Genomic DNA, 22,233 nt, shown 5'->3' on the forward strand with positions numbered 1-22,233 from the left:
GTAATACAGAGTAGCAATCCAGACGAGGACTCTGGAACCAGATAGGCTCGGTTGAAATTCTAACTCTGCTGCTTATTAGCTGCATTCATTTGGGCATATAATTTATCCTTCTATATGCCTCAGTTTCCTTTTCTGTAGATGGAGATAAAATATCCCCTTGTCCTAAAAATAGGACAAAAGACTGTCAATGTGAAGATTAAATGATTATAATGCACCTGGCATATAGTAAGCACTCAGTGACTGGTAGCTATTATTATTGGTTCAGCTTTTATATTTAAAAGTAGATGTTACATTTATGTGGTAGAAAATTCAAAAGAAACAAGTGTATAACAGTGAAAAACTCTTTCCCATCTCTGTCTTCCAGACACCAGTTGCCCTCCCCAGAGATAATCAGTGTTACCACTTCCTTGTGTACCCTAGCAAAATTATTCTATGCACATGTAAGCAATAGTATATAGTTACTGCATCCTTCTTTCCCACAAATGGTGGTGATAGGTAATAACACCCTGCAGTACTTCATCCTTTTTTTTTTTTTTTTTTTTTTGGCATTCTCTTTTGGCACTTTTTTATTGAGAAAAAATTCACCCTTTTAAGGTATACAATTCGGTGCTTTATAGTATATTTGTAAGACTGTACAATCATCACCACTATCTAATTCCAGAACATTTTTATCACCCCAGAAAGGAACTCTGGTCCCATTAGGAGTCACTCCCCATTTCCTCTTTCCCCAATCTTTGTAACCACTAATATATTTTCTGTCTTTAAAGATTGGCCTATTCTGGACATTTCATATAAATGGAATTATTATACATGGCTTTTTCTTTCAGTTAGCATAATGTTTTCATGGTTTATTTATGGTGTAGGGTTACTCTTTATGGCCAGGTAACATTCCATTGTACCACATTGTGGCACATGATGCCACATTTTATTTATCTGTTCATCAGTTGGTGGATACTTAGGTTGTTTCCAGTTTTTAACTATTGTTATAAATAATGCTATGGTAAACATTCATGTACAAGTTTTCGTGTGAACATAGGCTTTCAGTTCTCTTGAGTATATACCTATCTTGGCACTTCCAGGAATTTCCAGGTCATACAGAAATTCTGCGTTTAACTTTTTGAGGAACTGTCAAACTGTTCTCCAAAGCCTCTGTACCATTTTACATTTTCACCAGCAATTTCCACAGCCTAGCCAACACTTGCTTTTGTTTGTCTTTTTTATTATAGCTATCCTAGTGGGTATGAAGTGGTATCTTATGATGTTGATTTATATTTCCTTAGTAACTAATGATGTTGAACATCTTTTCATGAGCTTACTGGACACTAGTATATCTTCTTAGAGAATGTCTCTTCAGATTATATGCCCATTTTTTAATTGGAGTTTTTGCCTTTTATTGCAGCATATTACAAGTTTTAAAAATATATTCTGCATACTGGACCCTTACTGGGTTTGACTTGCAAATATTTTCTCCAATTCTGTAAGTTGTCTTTCCACTTTCATGATGAAATCATTTTGCAAAATATAAGTTTTTAATTTTGATGAAGTCAGTGTATCTATTTTTTAGTTTGGATCTTTGTGCTTTAAGTGTCATATCTAAGAAACTATCAACTAATCTGAGGTCACAAAGATTTACTCATGTTTTCTTCCAGGAGAGAAAAATCGACTTTTTATTTTGGCTTTTACATGTAGGTCTTCAATTTATTTTGAGATACTTTTTGTATGTCATGTAAGGTCATGTTACAAAATCATGCTTTTGCATGTGGCTATCCAGTTGTCCTAGCACCATTTGTTTTTAAACAAAATATTCTTTCACTCATTTAATTGTCTTGAGGCCCTTGTTGAAAATCAGTTGATCTTAAGTGAATGGGTTTATTTCTGGCCTCTCCATTTATTCTGTTGGTCTATATGTCTATCCTTATGCTAGTACCATACGGTCTTGATTATTGTACCTTTATAGTAAGTTTTACAATCAGGAAGTGTGAATCTTTCAACTTTACTCTTCTTCTGCAAAATTGTTTTGGCTATTCTGGGTCCTTTGCGTTTACATATGAATTTTAGGATTGGCTTATCGATTTCTGCCGAAAGGACAACTGTAATTTTGATAGGGATTGCATCAAATCTATAGATTAATTTGGGAAGAATTGCCATCTTAATAATACTAAGTCCTCTGATCCATGAAACTGGGATATCTTTTCCATATATTTAGGTCTTCTTTAATTTATTTCAATAATATTTTGTCATTTTGATGTATAAATATTAGACTTCTTTTGTTACATTATGCCTAAATATCATATTCTTCTTGATACTGTTATAAATGGAATTGTTTTCTAAATTTCATGTTTGAATTGTTCATTGCAAGTATATATAGAAATACAACTGATTTTTGTGTATATATAGTTTTCTTTTTTTCTCAGACAAGTTAGATAATGTGTATTGATTTTGCATCCTGGAACTTTGCTGAACTTACTAGCTCTAAATTTTTGTTTTAGATTCCTTAGGATTTTACATATGCAAGATCATGTCATTTAAAAATAGATGCTTTTCTTTCTTTCTAATCTGGAATCCTTTTATTTCTTTTTCCTGTCTAATTTCTCTTTCTTAGAACCTTTAGTACAATGTTGAATAAACGTGGCAAAGAGTGAATATTCCTGTCTTGTTCCCAATCTTGGGGGAAAGATTTCAGTCTTTCACCTTTAAGTGTGCTGTATGCTTTTGATAGATGGCCTTTATCATCTTGAGGAAATTCCCTTCTGTTCCTATTTGTTGAGTATTTTTGACATGATATGGTGTCAGATTTTGTCAAATGTTTTTTTGGCATCTGTTGAGGTGACCATGTGGTTTTTGTCCTTTGTTCTATTAATATGGTATAATATCACATTGACTGATTTTTATATGTGAAATCAACTTTGCATTCCTGGGAAAAATCCCACTTTGTCATGGTGTATAATGCTTTTTATCTGTTACTGTATTCCATTTGCTAGTATTTTGTTGAAGATTTTTACATCTCCATTGATAAAGGATGTTGGTCTGTAGTGTTTTTGTTTTTGTTTTTTCTTGTGATTTCTTTGTCTGTTTTTTGGATTAAGGTAATACTGGCCTCATAGAATGAGTTAGGAAGAATTCTCTTCTCATTTATTTTTTAGAATAATTTGTAAAGGGTAGGTTTTAAAATTCTTTAAATATTTAGTAGCATTCACCAGTGAAGCCATCTGGGCCTGGGCTTCTCGTTGTTTTTTTTTTTTGTTGTTGTTGTTGTTGTTGTTGTTGTTGTTGTTTTATTACTAATTTGACCTCTTTACTTGTTATAGATCTATTCAATTTTTTATTTCTTCTTGAGTCAGTTTTAGTAATTTGTGTCTTTCTAGGAATTTGTTCATTTCACCTAGGTTATCTTAATTTGTTGATATACAATTGCTCATAGTATTCCTTTATAATCCTTTTTCATTTCTTAATGCCAGTAGTTGTCCCTCCAATTTCATTCTGTATTTTAGTGATTTGAGTCTTTTTTTTTTTTTTCTTGGCTAGTGTAGCTTTAAAAGGTTTATTAATTTTGTTGATCTTTTCAAAGAACCAACTCTTGGTGGTGTTGATTTTTCTTTATTATTTTTCTGTTCTCTATTTCATTTCATTCATTTCTGTTCTAATTTTTATTCTTCCTTCTGCTTGCTTTGATTTTAGCTTACTCTTCAGTCTAGTTGCTTCAAGTAAAAGATTAGGTTGCTGTTTTGAGATCTTCTTCTTTAATTTAGGTGATTAAAGCTATAAGTTTCATTCTAAGCACTGATTTTGCTACATCCCATAAGTTTTGGTATATTGTGTTTATATTTTTATCTCAAAGTGTTTCTAATTCTCCTTGTGAGTTCTTCTTTAACACAGCTATCATTTAGAAGTATGTTGTTTAATTTCTACATATTTATGCATTTCTAAAATTTACCTCTGTTACTAATTTCTAATTTTTTTCCATTATGGTAAGAGAACATACTTTGTCTAATTTCAATCCTTTTAAATTTATGGATACTTGCTTATGGTCTAATATATAGTGTATCCTAGAGAATGCTGCATGTACACTTGAGAGGAATATGTATTTTACTGCTGTTGGGTGGAGTGTTTTATAACTGTCTGTTAGGTCTAGTTGATTTATAGAGTTGTTCATGTGTACTGTTTCCTTGCTGATTTTCTGTCTACTTGTTCTATCCATTTTTTAAAGTGAGATATTGAAGTCTCCAACTATTACTCTTTAATTTTCTATTTTTTCCTTTAATTATCAGTTTTTGCCTCACATTTTTTGAAACCCTATAGTTAGGTGCATATATATTTATAATTGTAGTATCTTCTTGATGGATTGACCTTCTTGTCATTATGATGTCCTTTTTATCTCTAGTAACAATTTTAAGTTTTAACTCTATTTTGCCTGATATTTGTATAGTCATTCCAGCTCTCTTTAGCTAGTTTTCATGGTATATGTTTTTATATTCTTTCACTTTCAACCAACTTGTGTCTTTTTAATCTAAAGTTTTTCTCCTATAGGCAGCATGTAGTTGGATCATGTATTTTTAATCCATTCTGCCAATTTCTGCCTTTTAATTAGAATGTTTAATCCATTTACATTTAATGTAATTACTATAAAGTTAGATTTATGCCTGCCATTTTATTTGTTTTCTATTTATTTATGTCTTTTTGCCTCTCTTCATCAACTACCTTCTTTTGTGTTAAATGTTGTGTTAAATAGATAATTTTAACTTTAGATTTATAATTGTTAATCTATGAAGTTCTCTTTTAAATCAGATAGATAGGGAGAAAGACATTTTTCCTAAGTAAACATTCCCTCTATTGATGCAAGTCTTTGGTTAATTTCCAGAGTTCTGAAAAAGTTGATTCTGAATATATTTGCCAGTTTTCTTGTTTCTTGTTGTTTCTTGTTGCTGTTTTTTTTTTTTTTTTTTTTTTTTTTTTTTGACAGAGTCTTGCTCTGTCACCCAGGCTGGAGTGCAATGGCACAATCTCAGCTCACTGCAACCTCCACTGCCCAGGTTCATGCAATTTTTCTGCCTCAGCCTCCTGAATAGCTGGAATTACAGGCATGCATCACCACACCCGGCAAATCTTTATATTTTTAGTAGAGATGGGGTTTCACCATATTGGCCAGGCTGGTCTCGAACTCCTGACCTTAGGTGACCCACCTGTCCCAGCCTCCCAAAGTGCTGGGATTACAGGCATGAGCCACCACACCCGGCCTTCTTGTTGCTTTTTGGAGGAGAGAGTTTTCACAGGTTCTTACTCTGGCATGTATCAGTTTTAATGTATGAGTTCTTTTATGGCTTCTGAGTTTGGTTCATTCTTGAAAGGGCTCTTTTCTCTCTAAAATTATTTTAACTATTCCTCAACTGTCTTTCAACTATTTTTTAGGCCAATTTTATCAAAATAGTATTTACATTTAGGAAAATGTACCCATTTTAGCGATGGGTTTTTGACAAATATATATACCTATGTAATCACTAGCACAATCATGATAGAGAACATTTCAACCAAAAAAGTTATTTCAGGTCCCTTTGTCATCATTCCCATTCCATCAATACTCCCAGCTTTGACACAAAATACTCTCATTATATTTTTCATTGTCTTTGTGTTATTTCTCCTTTGTCATTTTTTATTTCACTCCTAAGTTGCCTAACAGTGTCTCTTTCATTTTATTTTAAAGAATCTGTTCTTTTATGTATTAGTTATATCATTTTTCTCTTTTAAAATTAACTTCGGTGGCTCAAGCCTGTAATCCCAGCACTTTGGGAGGCCGAGATGGGCGGATCACAAGGTCAGGAGATCGAGACCATCCTGGCTAACACGGTGAAACCCCGTCGCTACTAAAAAAATACAAAAAATGAGCTGGGCGAGGTGGTGGGCGTCTGTAGTCCCAGCTACTCTGGAGGCTGAGGCAGGAGAATGGCGTGAACCCGGGAGGCGGAGCTTGCAGTGAGCTGAGATCCGGCCACTGCACTCCAGCCTGGGCAACAGAGCAAGACTCCGTCTCAAAAATAAATAAATAAATAAATAAATAAATAAATAAATAAATAAATAAAATTAAATTAAATTAACTTTTTGAGTAAGATGCTTAATTGTTAAGAGTGTGAATTTTCCTCTGAGTACTTCTTTAACTGAATTCCATAGGTTCTGATATGAGGAAGTCATCTCACCATGTTGCCTGCATTTGCTTTGCTTTATATTGCATGTGTTTCTTCTTATAAAATTTAGAATGGCAGTATTTTCATCTTAGAAGTTACTTTTACAACTATGACTTTGGTTGGTATTCATAGACTTCCTATCATGATCAATGATGGAATTTTTATATTTCCTCTTCCTTACCACTCAATTGGTTGTTATTTTTCTTAGTATTTTCCTTTATACTCAAAAGTAAAAATACACTTTTTACTTCTGACATGTTCTAAAAAGCTCTAAATGTATTCAGACCATGGTGAGTTTTTCCAGAGGGTTCTTTTTAGTCTTTATTCTGCCCTTTTTTCTGCCACCTCTCCACTCCCCAGCAGGCAGTCTCTAGTCATTAGTTGATTGGTGGGCAAATTGGAGCCCAGGGCACACCGCTTGTCCTTCTTCCTGAGGTGCTTAGGCCAAGCTTAGGGCCCCTCCAGATGGCGAAAACCTCTTTATGCCTAGCTATTTGTGATTGTAACAAGACTGGGTTACTGAGCATTTCATCCCAATATGGGCAAATACATACATCCCTCAGTATCTGGGGGGGATTAGTTCTAGGACCCCTGTAGATACCAAAATCCGTGGATGCTCAAGTCCCTTATATAAAATGGTGTAGTATTTGCGTATAACCACACATCTCCTCATATACTTTAAATCATCTCTAGATTACTTAAAATACCTAATACAATATAAATATTATGTAAATAGTTGTTATACTGTATTGTATAGGGAATAATGACAAGGAAAAAGTCTGTACATGTTAAGTACAGACATAACCATTTTTTTCTAATATTTAAAGAAATATCTAATATTTCTTTTTTTTCAATATTTTTGATCCACGCTTGCTTAAATCTGGATACAGAACCCATGGATATGGAGGGATGACTATATTTTCAAATTGAACAGTTTCAGAAGAAATTCTGGCAAGTCCTTAAAGGCTCTTTCACCCCTAGCCTGGACTAGCTTTCATTTACACTTGACCATGGCCATTCCTTTACCATTCCCTTTTCCTTCCCCTCAGTTCATTTCTCCATGGGGCCCTTCCCAGGCTCCAGAGTTTAGACCAAGGGAAACAGTGCTACTAGATGACCACCTAGTTAAGAGACAGCCAGCTCTGGTAAGACTGATGTCTGTAAAGGTCTTCTAGTGCTTGAAAATCCTGTGTCCTGCCAAGGAACAGACTTGGTGTCTATTTCCATTTCTGTCCTTGTTCCTGTTTCCTTTCAGTCCCATTTCTCATACACCATTTGTCCTGGGTCTCTTTTAACTATCATTAACCTATCACCACCCCCACCCCATCATATGGTGTCACATCATGTCACATATTCACAAGGTGCAGAGCAGAAAGGAGAAGAACTTCCTTGACTCACGCAAATGAATCTGTACTTGGAGGCATCATGAGAGAAGCAAAAAGTACTTTTGAGGAAGACTTTTCAGCATCCCTTGAATCAAACTGCATTGTAGTGTTCTGACCAGGGAAGGAAACCATTTCCCCACTGATGAGAGACAGGAGATCATACAGCACAAAATTCAGACCAGAGTCTTTTCCATTCACAGGCCAAGCAATTAGTCAAACTTGGGCAGTTTTCTTTCCCATTCAGCCATTAAGAGTTTGCACATCATTATTAGGATTTATTTAGCCCAGTGTGTAATGGCAGAAGAACCAGTGGGGGAGTGGGGTGCAGGGAGGTCTTCCCCAAGACATCTCAGTCATATCTGAGCATCACTTTCCCTGACAGTAAAGTTAGGACATTGGATTAGATCTTAAAGTCCCTGGTTGCTCAGATATCCTAAGGATCCTAGGGCATGAGCTGGCTGGATGGATGCATAGAACCCCTAGGGATGGTCCTCATGAGTTTACAGTGTGATGAGTTTAGCTGGATGGAGTCTGATTGTTAGGTGGATTCTGGGCTGGTCCACAGGAGGCCCCTCCACCCTTGTTCCCTCCCGGGAAGATGACTGTGGCATATGTCACAGGCTTGGAGCAGACCAGGACCTTAGGAGGTAGAGGGGGCAATGAGGATGGAGCTGGGAGTGATGGTTTTCCTGATGGGGGATCAAGAGGTAGGCTGGTGTAGGTAGTATTGTCAAATGAAGGTGGTGAGTCAAGTCTAATGTGTGGTACATCCAAAGGCAATTCAGCAGCCAGTCCAGAGTCACTGACGTGGTGGACCACTGAGGAAGGATTCTGAAACAAAAGCAGGCAAATCAGGAATGCCTCCCTCTGCCCCAGATCTCCCTTTGGTGGGAAGCCCAGGACCACACTAGATCTATCTCTTGAATCCTGAGTATGTCAGTGGGCAAGAGGGCTTCATTGTGAAGATTTTGCAGCCCCAAGTTTCTCCCCAAGTCTGGGAGGGTGGGATGCCAAGGGAGACCATTAGTGTCAAGTTTACAGCATTTACGAAGAGGATTTCGATCCCAGCTAGGTCCCAGTCCTTTCTCCACCCCATCATCCTAGGACCTCTCAGTGAGTGTGATGAATGGAAAGTCTGGGGAATTTGGCTGCGGGCCTGCAGAGGCTTCTTACCATGCCTGAAACTCTGCTGCTCAGGAATCGGCCACTGACACCAAGCCTGTTCCCTGGCAGAACAGACAACAGCAGCATAGTCTGCTTCCAGGGCTAGCTCAGAGCCCTTCCCTCACTCCCTTCCTTCAGAAGCCTCTGAAACCTCTTCACTACTGCAGACTCACCTTCCCCACTCCCACCACCAAACCTTTACCCCTTCCATCTCCCCAGCCTGCTGGAAATCTTCTCACCCACTTATGGTTTCCAGAGCTCCCTTCAACCCACCTCAGCACTCAGCCTACCTCCCGAAACCCTTTCCCCACCTTCTCCAATGCCTTTCCTCCCATAGCATTGCCCCACCCTTTCTAATTCCTGTCTTTCTGCAGGCTGCTCCCATTGAATCTCCTTCCCTCCCCTCCATCCCTCAGCCCTGGAAATTCTAGGATATGGGGGCCTTGAGACTTAAGCCCAGGTAAATCCATTTGTAGGGGGATTGGACCTAGACTCCTGGCCTTATCTACACAACTGGTTGATACAGGAATGGTAGGGCCAGGCTGAGATAGGAAGATAGCCACCTACCTTTTTTCCTCTTGGCCATCACAGCAAACAGCACCACCGCTGCCACCAGCAGGCCTACCAGGAGCACAGCACCCCAGATCAAGGGGATGCTGAGGAACAGAAAGGGATAGGTAGGCTTAGACCTGAAGCCTGTGGGGAGCTGCTGGCCAGGAGCCCTGGAGCAGCAACAGAAGGGTTACGTTCTCGATTGGGAGAGGGAGATGGAATAGAATGAGGAGGGCTGACTGAGGCAGGGCAGAAGAGGGACTCATTAAGGTGTCCTGGCTGAAGATTCACCAGCATGAAGGGACCATTGCTGAACCAGGACAGAGAAGTATGTATCTGTCTGTCGTCTGTCCAGAAGTTCCCCAGAGGTGGGAAGAATCATAGGTTTTCCCCTTCAATTTAGTTTGGAGCTCTAAACAAGTCATTGTCTCCACTACCACCCTTTTCCTGGCCTCCCAAATCCAATCTTGTCAGTACCTCTTCTCATCCTGGCTGGGTTCCAAAGGGTTGGCACTGCCTGCAGGGTCTGAGAATGCGTTCTCAGCCAGACTGCCAATCTTATGGATCTCTTCTTCGTCCTCTGTCAGGCCAGGAACGGAGTCAGAAGGAAACATTTAATGAGTGCATGCCCATGTGGGCAGGCTTCAATATCCTGTTGAGTTCTGAGGGACTGGAGGAGTGGAGCCAAGGAAGGAGAGGACCCCAGGAAGAAACACAGGAAGGGGAGGATGGGATGTTCTTTAGGGGCCTGTCATTCCACAGGTCAGGAAATGGCACTGGCTTTTTATGTCTTTACCTGGTTGTGACTACACCCACTTTTCCCTGTACCACCAGCTCCCCCCATCTTCCCGCTGCATTTCTTCCCTTTTACCTGCTCTACCCCTCACCCCTCTGGCCTTATCAAGCTGTTCAGTCTGTGTAAAAACACCCACTGGATGATCTGTACCCACCTCTCCTTCCCACCCGAATAGGTTTCTCCAGTTCTCATCCTCAGGGTGACATAGCTCCTGGCTCTCATGGGTCTTAAATGGGGCCTCCTCACATACCTGCAACCCTGCAACCCCAGCCCAAGCTCTGCCCTCAGGACTGAAGGAAATCTGGGTGGGCCCTCATGTGATGCAACACTAACCAACTGACCCTTGCTGAGAGCCTTGCTGGGATCCTGAGACTCAGTCTGAAGACAAGGCTTCTGTCACCCATAGGATGTGCTTGACTTCTGGCTGCAAGACTTGGGGTTGGTTTCTCTGGGCCTGGAGACTTGTCTTAGGAACCTGGCCAGTCCTTCCAGACCGACTGGAATGGGGCCTTGCCTTGTTCTTGAGAGATTCACCATTCCTACTCCCCATCCTATGCCACACCAGGAACTGGGGCTGCTGTGGCACTTGTCCTGCCCTGCTGGTGCCTATTAGGCTGCCTTTGACCACCTTCTCTGAAGCTAAATGCTCGCCTGAGCTGCAAGCCACATCATCTCTGGATGCTATGCGCCACCTGCCTGCCTGAACATCATTCTCCACAGCACCTGCCCCATAGCAGCAGGTCGGCGGCCCAGGTCCCTGCCTCCCTGACCCTCCTCCCAGAGAGTCTCATCTTGTCATAATTTGCCTTTTAGGGAGTTAGAACCTGAATTTAGTAACTCAAAGTGTCAAGGAATGAGGAGGGCAAAGAATGACAAGGATTAACAATATATTTATAATATAAGACAATAACCACGGGCTTGAGAGGAGAAGGATTCTAATGACAACATAGTCTACCCTCTTATTTAGAGGGAAAAAAACAAGGGAAGGGGCTGCGGCGGTGGCTCATGCCTGTAATCCCAGCACTTTGGGAGGCCAAGGCGGGCGGATCACTTGAGGTCAGGAGTTCAAGACCAGCCTGGCCAACATGATAAAACCCCGTCTCCACTAAAAATACAAAAATTAGCCAGGCATGGTGGCGGGCACCTGTAGTCCCAGCTACTCGGGAGGCTGAGACACAAGAATCACTTGAACCCGGGAGTCCAGGTTGCAGTGAGCCAATACTGCCATTGCAGTCCAGCCTGGGCAACAGAGTGAGACCCTGTCTCAATCAAAACAAAATGAAACAAAACAAAAAACAAGGGAAGGGAAAATGCTCTACTTAATTTTATTATTTGGGGATTGGGCATAAAATACTTGAGAAAAAGAAGACCTAAAGGTGAAAAAATGGCCAGTTCCATAAAAGAAAAGGAGTGGCTGTCTGTGCTTGAGGTAGCTGACCATTTTCCCTCCAGAACTTTATTTTTAGAACATCCTATCTTTCTTTTAAAAAAACCCAACTTTTTAATATTTTAAAATTTTCTTTTAATAAATGCTTGTATACTAGAAAAGTTATGGGCTGTGGAAATGAAACCTGCAAAAACAGTGTCTTTAATACTGAAAATAGGGTCAAGAATATTGGCTTAAAATATTAATGACACTTTTTCCATTTTTAAAACGAAAGGAGTTGAAGTAGTTCAGGTACTGAATGTACCCACTTGTAGGTGAGACATACTAGATGCCCTGTGAAGACTTATAAAATAAATAAGGTATGCATTCCATAATTCTTAAGCCATCAAGCCCACTATTACAGGAATAAAACACTGAAAACTACAAAAATTAATTCTGGTTTTATATACTCAGATTCAACATTGTTTAAAATATTTCTAATTAAAAAATAAATTAGCATCAAGTATGTTGAAAATGCTGGAAGAAGAGGCCAAGTCCCTGGGGTGGGAAGGACACGCCTTCCTGTTGGGAAGCACACTAGTGTGGAAGGCGGAAGGGGATGGTTTTCAGCTGATTTATCTCAGACTTCCCACCCAGTTTGGTTTCCGCTCCCTGCAGAGCTGTCAAGAGGATATCTCCTTGGAATGCCTCCTCCCCAGGGGCCCCCACTCCTCAAGAACCCAAGAGCCCTGGCAATAGGTGGGGGTGGGGAGGGTAGGTCCAAGGGGTGGTAGCTGGCCTAGGATAACTCACCTGGGGGCAGTATGTTCAGAGAGACTCTATGCAAAATCTGGGGCCCCCTGGCCCCATCCACCATGCAGCCATATTCGCCAGCATCCTCCTCCTGCAGGGTAACCATTTCCACCTGCAGCAGACCCCCACCCAGGTCTGTGAGAAACGTACGCCTGCCCGCTGGAGCTCTGCGATCCACAGCTGAAGACACCAGGGGCTGGCACCCCTCCGGCGAGAACCGGCACCACACCTTCTGAGCCTTGACATCCTGGAGCCTGTAGTGGCACTGCACCAGAATGGAGCTTCCCACGGGTGCCTGCAGCACCTCAGGGAGGCTGCCAACTATGCCCTGACCTGGGGAAGAAAAGGAGGTGGGAATTGTGGGCAGGAGCTGGGAGCACCTCCCAGCCCAGCTGCTGGTATGGGTGTGGCGTTCACAATAACACTTTACTCCTGGGCATGGGGCTGAGCATATGGGGCCCGGAGCTGCAGCTCCTCTTGAACCTTACCTTCTAGTCCCAGGAGCAGCAGCAAGAGCAGGTTGGGGCCCATGGCTGGGCAGAGAAATGTCAACTCCTGGGCTTGCCTGGGGACTGACACAACATTTTCCTGAGGGCAGGAAACATCTGCCTCAGACAGTCACGTGGGGTTCTCAGTGACTATGGGGTGGGAGACAGGAAATGATGGGCACCTCCAGGAGTGGGGAAAGGGAGTTCTTCCGAGCCCTGGTTGGCTCAGTGCTCAGGAACTGCCCTGAGGGTAAGGGTGGGCAAGACAGGATGAGAAGACCCAAAGAAAGCTAGAAGCCTGCAGTGGCTGGGGCCCAGCTAAGGGGTGAGATGGGAGGATTGTGACAATTGGAGGACAAGAGAGAAAGAGGAAAGATGATCTTCAGGATCTTCCTAATACAGAATCTGAGGGTGCACAGCTGTGAAGGAGGAAGGTAGAGTGCCCTGCACCTCACCCAATGCCATTCTCACTCTCAATTCTTTGGGAGTGCTGCCCCACCACCCAAGCTTTTAAGAGGTTGTCCTTGCATGCAGTACAACCTCAAACAGGAAGTTTCACCTTGATCCTGAACCCTGGACTGGGTCTTTCTTCATTTATTGTCCTGGACACTCTAGACCCCTTCCATCTGGATCCACATTCTTCGGTTCTGGGAAACGAATTATTTCTTTCATAATTACATGTCCATTTTCTTCTCCCCCTCCCTTTTTCTGCAACTCCTTAACTAGTTGGTTATTGGACGTCGTGTGTTCATTTCATTTTTATATCTTTTCTCTCTCATTTTCCATCTTTTTCTCTCTTTTGTTCTGCCTTCAAGGAGATTTCCTCATTTTTCTTCCATCCTTCTATTTTTGTCTTTTAAAATGTTGTTTTTTAAAATGTTTTTAATTTACAAGACAAGATATTCCTCGTTCTTTGAGCATTTTAAAATTCTGGCATACTATTTTTGTTTCATGAATGCTCTATCTTCTCTGTTGGAAGACAATTCTTCATGAATATTTTCACATTGCTGCATGTTCTAGTCCTTCCGTGCAAAGGGTACTGGCCAAGTTTTGTTGGCAGGTGATTGAATAGCAAACAAGCCTTGAGTGCAACATCCAGAGATTTGCTTGCATTCTTCCTCTTCTTCACCGGAGATTTGTTTACATTCCACAGTAAAGGTTTCTCTCCCTCTCCCCCTCTCTCTCTTTCTTCCGGAGAGGGAGATACACCAAATTCTCTATATAAACTCCAACTCTCATAATTTGGGGGTTTCTCTCCTGTGATCCAAGCTCACTGCCTACACAGGAGACTCCTGGCTCTCATTCATGTTGCCCTGTGGAAATGGGCTCAGGGAACTGGGACAAAGTGTGAGTAATAAACCTAATAAACTATCTGACCTCAGACATAGGGGAAGCACCAGTGGTCAAAGAGACTACAGCAGCTGGGGATGGTTAAGAGGGGAGTATTGCTCTAATCTGGAGGGTAAGACCTAGAAAAGGGTCTGGAAAGGCCGTTCTCCCTCACTCCCATCTCCTCCCTTCTCACCTCCTTTTTTCCTCTTTTTCCTTCCTTCCTTTGGGAACAAGGGAGTGAGGAATGGGAAACTGGGAGCAGGAGCTTAAGAAAACTAGTTAATGTTTTAAACTGGGCCTTGTAGAAGTGGAAGATTGGGTGACCAACTTCCCCTTTTTGCTTGGGACTGACGGGTTTCTTGGGACTGAGGGGTTTCATGGGACTTTCTGTGCAAAAACTGAAAAAGTCCTGAACAAAGCAGAACGGGTCGCCCTAGTTGGTGATGTGCTTGCATCTGTCTTGCCAATGCATACCAGGCTTTCTCTGATTGCCTTATAGGGAAGTTATTTTCATACTAACAAGCCACCCGGGCACGTTGTATGAAGAGGTGAACTGTATTCAACGCTGGACTAAGTGTTGAATATGGTCCACTGCTGGGTGCTGGGACAGAGGTGACCAGGCAAGTTCCTGGCCTTCACAGAGGCATCACGTTGCTGGGCGTTAGATGGAGGAAACCAATGTTTATTGAGGACCTACTATGTGCCAGTCACCTGGCCAAGGACCTTCACAATATTATTTCTTTCTTTTTTTTTTCTTTTGAGACAGAGTCTCACTCTGTTACCCAGGCTGGAGTGCAGTGGCGCAATCTTGGCTCACTGCAACCTTGGCCTCCTGTGTTCAAGCGATTCTCTGCCTCAGCCTCCCAAATAGCTGGTACTACAGGCATGCACCACCGTGCCCGACTAATTTTTGTCTTTCCTTTTTTTTGTACAGACAGTGTTTTGCCATGTTGGCCAGGCTGGTCTTGAATTCCTGGCCCCAAGTAATCCACCCCCCTCAGCCTCCCAAGGTGCTGGTATTGCAGGCATGAGCCACCACGACTGGCCACAAATGTTATTTCTTTCAACCCCACAAAAACCTTGCAAAGTAGGGGAAGTGGGTGTTTTGTTTATTTATTTCTACAATCGAGGGCACTGAGGTTTAGAGGGATTGAGGAGGTTGCCTAAGGTGTCTTAATAGGAGGCAGAGTTGAAATTTGAGGCCAAATGGCCTCACTCCCCTTCAGTCCAGAGTGGTCCCAGAGAGTCTGAGGCAGGGGAGCCTGGGTGATTCCAATCCAGAGGGGAATGTCTCTGACACGGCAGAGAAGGAAACAGAAAAGGCCAAACTCCCATGAGGAGGAAAGCCTGATTCTGGGCTGGGGCTGACAGCAGCCACTGCCCTCGAGCACAAGGCAGGCTGTGGGGAGCCTCCCAGGCCATGTCATCAGAACTGGTGCCCACAACTGGGGTGGGAGGGAGGTGGAGAACGTGCAATTTGGGCTCGGCTCATTCTTGGTGTCTACCTGTGCCCTGGATCTATAGGAAGGGGGCACTGCCCCAGGACACAATAAGGAAGTTTAATGTGCCCCTGAGCCAGGCAGGCCATGGGAACACAGACTGGACCAGAATCCTAAGGCTCCAGGGCAGGGAGCCAGTGGAGCAGCTTACATTGGGAGTGGACAAGGCAGGGTTGGGGCACAGCTGGAGCCAGGGGAGTGACATGTTGAAGTGAGGCTGGAACATGAGGGCCATGCCGGGAGCTCCATCCTGGTGATTTAAACCTTAGGTGCCCAAGCCCAGGTTAGGTGGCAAAGCAGCCATGTGAGTGGTGGCCACAGGGGATCCTAGGCATCCACTTCTCTTGGGCCCAGTCCAGAGAGCCTAAGAATGTGGCCAACTCACTTCTTTCCCCTGCAGCTCACCCTCAGGGGAGTCTCCTCCCAGTTTCCCCCAGAGTCTTGGCCAGGGTGGTGTGTGTGTTGAAGAGAGAGATGAGGTTGCATGAGCTGCCCTGGCTGTTCGCTCGCCCTGAATACTCCTCCCCGTGATGTCCTCATGGTTCACTTCCTGGCCTCCTTCAAGTGTTCCTCACCTTCTGGCTGCTGCATTTAGGATAGTATCATCCCCTGTCCCTCCTGCACACCCATACTCCTAACCCTGCTTGATTTTAATTTTTTCTTCAGCACGTTTTGCCTCTAACAGGTGATCAGATTGACTTATTTACTGTGTGCATTGTCTGTCTCCTCTTCTCCCACTAAAGTGAGCTCTGTGCGGGCACAACTCTCGCCTGCTTCATCCACTGTTGTATTTCCAGTGTTCAGAATAGCACTCGCCACAGACTAGTTGCTCAAACTAGTACTTGTTGAATAAATAAGTAGGAGTGAGTTAGAGGAAAGAGCACCTTGAATGCCAAGTGAAATTTGGATTTCCAGGCTCTACTGGGGATTTTGGCTGGGGATTTTGGATAAGTTCCTTTCCCTTGTTGAGCCTCAGTTTCCCTTCTATATGATGAGGGGCTTGAACCATCAGTTCCCAGTTTGATATGCTGTACATTATCAAGCCCTTGTCATTTTTCCAAAGGCGAAGTGACATGATAAAAACAGAGTTCTAAGGAGATGAATGGATAAGTCTGCCAGGAGTTGACCTTGATGGGGAGGAACTGAGTCAGCTGGAGGGGGCCTTGAGGCAGGGACGTCCCATAATCCAGGGGAAGATGATGGAGAGGGTGAATGCGGGGGAGGAGAGCAGAGGAAGATTGGTTGCTAGAGAAACCCCAGAAGAGGCGGCAGAACTTGGCAATCAGATCTAGGGAAGGGAGGAGAGAGAAGAAAAAAACTGACTGGGCGATTGAAGCCTGTGAGAATGGAGGGATGTGGTATCCTATGGTCCTGGGCCTCAAGGAACAAGATCTCTTATCTTTTTCTCATCCAGGTTCATTTTCTTACCCCTGTGGAAGAAAATGAGACTTTCACGAAGCCCACAACTATCCAGTTAAATATGACAGTCTTGGGTTTATTTGTGAGTGTTTAAAATGTCCAGTGTTCAGTAGTTGTCAGGTGTTCTTACCACCTCCCCGCTCCCTCAAACAGTCCCTGTTTCCGGAGTCCAGGAGAAGCAGTGTTCAGGCAGAGCAGTCTCTTGCCAGAGCAGAACAAGGAGTCCTGGTGGCCAAGTAGCACATATGCAGGCTGGGCTGGTCCCTGGTGGGACTTCTCCTGGGCTTTTCCTACCATCGTCTTCCTCACGTGTCTCTCAGCCCTGCAATAGTCCAAGGACTCATGTGGCCCCTCTCAGCACCACCTCCCATCCCTGCCAAGTCCACCTTCGATTGGCTGTGCTCTCCAAGCTCACCTGGCAGAGTTTGGAGCTGGTGCCCTGGGTCATGGCCACAGTCCGGTTCACTAGGTAGATGTGTCCCTGGCTTCTGTCCATGCCAGGCTGCAGCCCAGAGGGCGCTGGCTGCTAGAATCTTGATGAGAAAGATGCAGGCCAGGAGGAGAAGGACGGAAGTGGGTGGGAAGGGGATTGCTCCTTCCAAGAGGCTCCTTGGAGAGACAAGAGGGCAGATGGGAGCCTCGAGATGGCCTACAGATTAGAATCTTCTCTCAGGGAATGGGGAGAAACCAGGAGCTTCTAGGACCTCAGCACACCTCCCCACCCACACTATCCCTGGGATGGGTCTTTTGGGGGCTTTGGGAGCCCATAGTCAAGAGACTTGAGTTCTAGGCATGCTCTGCCCCTAACCTGAACTAACAAGCTATGGGTTACTTAAACACACCACCTTCCCTCACTGAGCAGTTTTCTTCTGTATACAGTGCTAGGCCATGGGGGTGTGTGTGTACACACATGTGTGCTCAGTGGTTATATGAGCAACGTTTAAACACCAGTACACAGGCATGGACCAGTCAGAACTGATTCTGGTCCTACCAAAGAAGCGGAGATCTGGGGGTCTTAGCTTTGTATTAAAGTACTAAAACCTTCATTGTTACTGAATTATGGGGATGTCTGGGGCTGCCAGGGGAGGGGCGGGAGCTGGTATTCAGGAGTCTTAGAGCAGCTGCTCTTTACAAACCATTATAGAAGTCTTCCAATAAATGAACAACTGACACAGTCACACTAACTAACATGTAGCAGCTGGTGGAGGGGTGTTTAGATAAGACACATCCAGGGCCCTTCAGGCTCTCGTTGCCTTGTAATTTGTAGTTCAGGATGCCCAGCCCCCACCCACCGTGGGGCTCTGCAGGGTGGAAGTCTGCCCACGGGTTTTAGGAAAGAACCAACGCTGTACCTGGAGATGCTGTGCTCCACATGGGCGTCCTCGAAGCTCTCAGACTCCCCGCGGACCCAGAGATCTCCAGCATCCCGGTGATCCAGGGGGTCTATGGGAGGCAGAGCCATGAGCCTCTAGCCCCTTCCTCCTTGAGGCAGGGGGAGAACATTTATGGGTGGGGTGAGGTCCCCTGGGCACTGGTCCTATGTGGATCAAGTCATTACACTCCATAAGCCTCAATTTCCCCACTTATAAAGTGGGCAGTTAGGAACACTTCCTTAATAGCAGGGTTACCAGGATTCCATGAGGGCACCTCTGGGCAGTGTCTAGCACCTCATCAGAGCTCAGTAACTGCAACTCCCCCCTCCTTCTGCACAGGGGCTAAGAAGACCGAATACAATCGTGGATGTACTTGAAAATCCTATCTAAACTGTCAAGCTATCTACACAAGCTATGGGTTACTTTTATTTTTCTGTCTCCCTCTTGGGAGTTGGCTAAGGGAGTTCACTGCCACCCGCCATCCTTAGAAAAGTGGTGGAGGTGGGGTTTGTGTCTAGGACTCGCAGTCTCGCCTGACCTCCCCACGTCAGGCAAATACTACTCCTGACCTCATTTCCATGCTAAAGAGCCATACTGGGAGAAGGGGTTGGAAAAGAGGAGAGTCAGAAATGGCCTCTGTAGCCCCAGATTTGTTCTCCTTTGGGGACACAGTTGTGTTCTGAAGACTCAAGCAGAAAGCCTTCTTGGAGGGTGCTCCCTGTGCAAAGCTCGGGGATGGAAAGAGACACCGTGGCCCACCTACTCCCACCTGGAATGACAATCCCAAGACAGTTCAGTAGCAGGAGGCTTGGAGCACATGTCGCACCCTGCCCCCAACTGCCCTCCCCCACAACAAAAACTCACCGGAACCCTGTGGGGTCAGCAGGACAGACATCACCCTCTCCATTTACCGATGAGAGAATGGAGACCCAGAGAAGTGAAGCACATTGCCCAGCACAAGCAGTGTACTTTTCTAGGGGTGATTTTCTGTACCAGGTTGGTGCTTCACTTACGTTGATAGGACCATTGGTTGGTTGGTGAGGGAATAAATTAATCTCCTCCTCCTCCTTAAGGACCTCCCATCATGTTCACATGCTAACTGGATGGAGATGGATAAAGCTGTTTGGGCAAGCAGGGCCAAGGCCAGGCTAGTTCACAGAGTGCCTTAATGGAAAGTAGAGAAAGGTGCCCTTCTTGCAGGTGATGCAGCTCTGCACCAGGGAACACAGTCTGGCAAAAGGAGTCCGGGCTGGGGAGTGGATTTTGGCCCTCTTGTGCAGTGAGCAACCTGCACAACTATCCTTGGTAGCCCTGAGTAGGGAGATGAGACCCACACGATGGGTTTTCCCAGGATTCCTGAGAGCCCAGTGGGTGGTTCTGCACACAGATGCCCAAAACATGAGGCTTGGAACAGGGGCAGGCCAGAGAGGCAGCCACTGCCCACTCACCTGCCAGCACCTCCACCAGGACCTTCCGGAGCGTGTCAGCCTCACTGCCATGGAGGCTTTGGCACTGGTAGAAGCCCGCATCGTGGGGTTGTAGATTCCGCAGTGTAATGGTGAGAGTGCCGCCCAGGGTGTCATCTGTGATGGCTGTGCTCCCATTCCGCCGCCTCAGGAAGGACAGCAGCCACAAGTTGTGCGTGCTGACCACACGCTGGCATGGGCCCTTCTCGCCCAGCTGGCGGCACCAGGCCTTGCGCCTCCCCCAATGCTTCATGGAGTCATAGGGGCAGGACACCTGTAGGGACTGGCCCTCCACGCCCTGGAACACTGTGGTGTTGTGGGCTCCAGACAGCTCTGGGGAGGAGACATTCATTCACTCCTTCATTTACCAAATACGCATTGAACACTTGCTCTGTGCAGTGACCTAAACAGACAAAAACCCTGCCCTGAAGGAGCTTAGGTTCTTATGCAAGTTGGGAGCAGGTGGCACAGCATGTGTTTGTGGGAAATTGGGAACCAGGAAACCTGGGACCTGGGTTTGGTTTTCTCACAGTTGGTCTTGCTGGGCCTCCTTGGAGAAGTAACTGACCCTCTCTGGGTCTATTCTGGAGACACTTGGTCTTAAAATCCCCTCCAGTTCTGTTCTGCACATCTCTTTGCTGTCATATGGGACTAGGATCTCTCCTCTCGGCCTGGGGCTGGCTCTCCCTGCCCCGCCACTCTTGCTTGCTCTGCAGCCGCCCACATTGGTACCGACTTTCCTGACCTTTAGCTTCCAGCTTCCCTATTTCTGTGGCTTTGTTCCCCTTTCAGGAAGGACCCGTCTCGGAGATATTTTGGGGGAGACATGAGGCTGCTATTTTGGGAACCCTTCTTAGGGCGGGGGAGATGGGCTTAGAGCACCAGCTTGTTGCTGGGGCAGGGGCTGCAGCAGAAGCCCCCAGAGCCCCCTGCTTTGACTTCTCCTCTCTTGGTCCTCCCTTGCCTGCCATCTTCAACCATTACTGTGACAGAGGCTTGAAAGATAGGATTGGGAAGCTGGTGGCCTGCCTTTTGGAACTAGAGAGACCATATGGGCAGTGGCCCTCTCCCACCTTACCACCTCCCATCCATGCCTCAGGACCCCATCTTCCTCCCCGCCCCCACACCATCTAAAGCTGCAGGAACAAGACTCCATTTGGCACTCTCTCTCCTCTTGCCCAGGTTTGTCCAATGCTGTGGGGGAGCAAAAGGTTCACTTCCCTCAGTGGGAAGAAGCAGTTGTGTACAAAAATTTGGTGTGTCAATTCCCCGCAACTCAGTGATGGAAATCTCCAGGCCCCTCACCTCCCATCAGGAGCTGAGGACAAGAAGACCTTCAGAGCAGGGGAGAGAGTACCCCAAAGATGCAGATGAACATCCTCAGGTTCTTTCCTCTTTTATAATGCAGGGGCTCATAATTAGTGGCTTATAATTTCAGAGGCTATTATCAGTGCCAGCGCCCCCCGAAAGCTTCCCCCAACTGCCAGCTAGTGCCTGGGATGCCACTGTTAGCATTCCTTCCCTTCCAATGCAACCAGAGTCCACCAGCTCCTTACATGTCCACATACAGGAAGAGTCTGAGGGTGGGTTTTGATACTGGGGAGGGAAGGAGGGTGTGAAGAATATGGGCAGGTTGGGGAGGAGAGGAGTGCAGAACAGGGCACTCAGGCATGCCGAGGACTGCCACCGCCTGCATAATTCACCCCAGGGCCCGCCACCTGTCCCTAACCACATACTCACAGTGAGGGAAAGAAGGCATCACAGGGCACGCAGAAGATCCTACCTGTGGCAAAGAGTAAGATGAGCAGCCGGAGAGGCTCCATGCCACCCTTCCCTGGCCAAGGGCAGATGCAGAGTGCCTTGTGCAAGATCTTGTCTTTCCCTTGAACTGCAGAAAAGAGAGGATCAGGCATGTCAGGCGCTGCCCACAGGAACTGGGTTCCTGGGGATTAAGCAATAGTCAGGACTGGGGTCTGGAGGCGGTGCAGGGTGGGGAGGGAGGGGGAGGAGGAGTCGGCCACTGCAGCCCTGGCAGAAGGAGCCTGAGTCTCCCAGACCTCTGAGAAGCCAGCCCACCCTCCTGCTGGTGCCAGCCAGGGTGGCCCCCAGATGGCTGGGGCTGGTAAGGCCCTGCACTGCTCAGTTTCCTTGCAGAGCCTAGCCCAGGAATCACTATCCTCACAGCAGTATTCAGACCCTCCACCAGCTGCAATGCCTGCTGTCTTCTGGTTTCAGCCTTGCAAGAGTTGGAGAACAGCTGTGCCCTCAGAAGCCAGGACCCTCACCCAGCCCGTCTTAGTTCTTCCCTCCAGGGCCGTCATTCCTGCAGTGTGGCAGCGGTTCAGTACACAGCTCTGGAGCCAGACTTCCTGCCTTTCTGGGTGTGGAACCACACATCCAAAAC

At 45.4% G+C, this 22,233-nt stretch overlaps 2 protein-coding genes across 4 annotated transcripts; both read right to left on the reverse strand.

Moving 5' to 3' along the window:
* Positions 1-7,736: 7,736 nt before the first annotated feature.
* On the reverse strand, positions 7,737-12,859 carry TREML1 (triggering receptor expressed on myeloid cells like 1). 2 transcript variants are annotated; one of them, XM_007972640.2, is made up of 6 exons: positions 12,741-12,859; positions 12,253-12,585; positions 9,755-9,857; positions 9,293-9,381; positions 8,735-8,787; positions 7,737-8,392 (listed from the first exon to the last, which is right to left on the reverse strand). In XM_007972640.2, the coding sequence occupies exons 1-6, from the start codon at positions 12,781-12,783 to the stop codon at positions 8,078-8,080; spliced, it is 936 nt and encodes a 311-aa protein (XP_007970831.1). In that variant the 5' UTR covers positions 12,784-12,859; the 3' UTR covers positions 7,737-8,077. The 2 variants fall into 2 exon arrangements, with proteins under 2 accessions (XP_007970831.1, XP_007970834.1); XM_007972643.2 differs by lacking the exon at positions 8,735-8,787.
* A 4,186-nt stretch (positions 12,860-17,045) lies between these two features.
* Positions 17,046-21,917, reverse strand: TREM2 (triggering receptor expressed on myeloid cells 2). 2 transcript variants are annotated; one of them, XM_007972638.3, is made up of 5 exons: positions 21,613-21,893; positions 19,812-20,162; positions 18,343-18,433; positions 17,406-17,599; positions 17,046-17,312 (listed from the first exon to the last, which is right to left on the reverse strand). In XM_007972638.3, exons 1-5 carry the CDS (start codon positions 21,740-21,742, stop codon positions 17,296-17,298), a joined length of 783 nt encoding a protein of 260 aa, XP_007970829.1. In that variant the 5' UTR covers positions 21,743-21,893; the 3' UTR covers positions 17,046-17,295. The 2 variants fall into 2 exon arrangements, 1 of the variants encoding a protein (XP_007970829.1); XR_493039.3 differs by having other exon boundaries at positions 17,207-17,312; positions 17,406-17,639; positions 21,613-21,917.
* Between the last annotated feature and the right edge of the window lie 316 nt (positions 21,918-22,233).

The sequence above is a fragment of the Chlorocebus sabaeus genome, chromosome 17, assembly GCF_047675955.1.
Source record: "Chlorocebus sabaeus isolate Y175 chromosome 17, mChlSab1.0.hap1, whole genome shotgun sequence".
Taxonomy (NCBI): domain Eukaryota; kingdom Metazoa; phylum Chordata; class Mammalia; order Primates; family Cercopithecidae; genus Chlorocebus; species Chlorocebus sabaeus.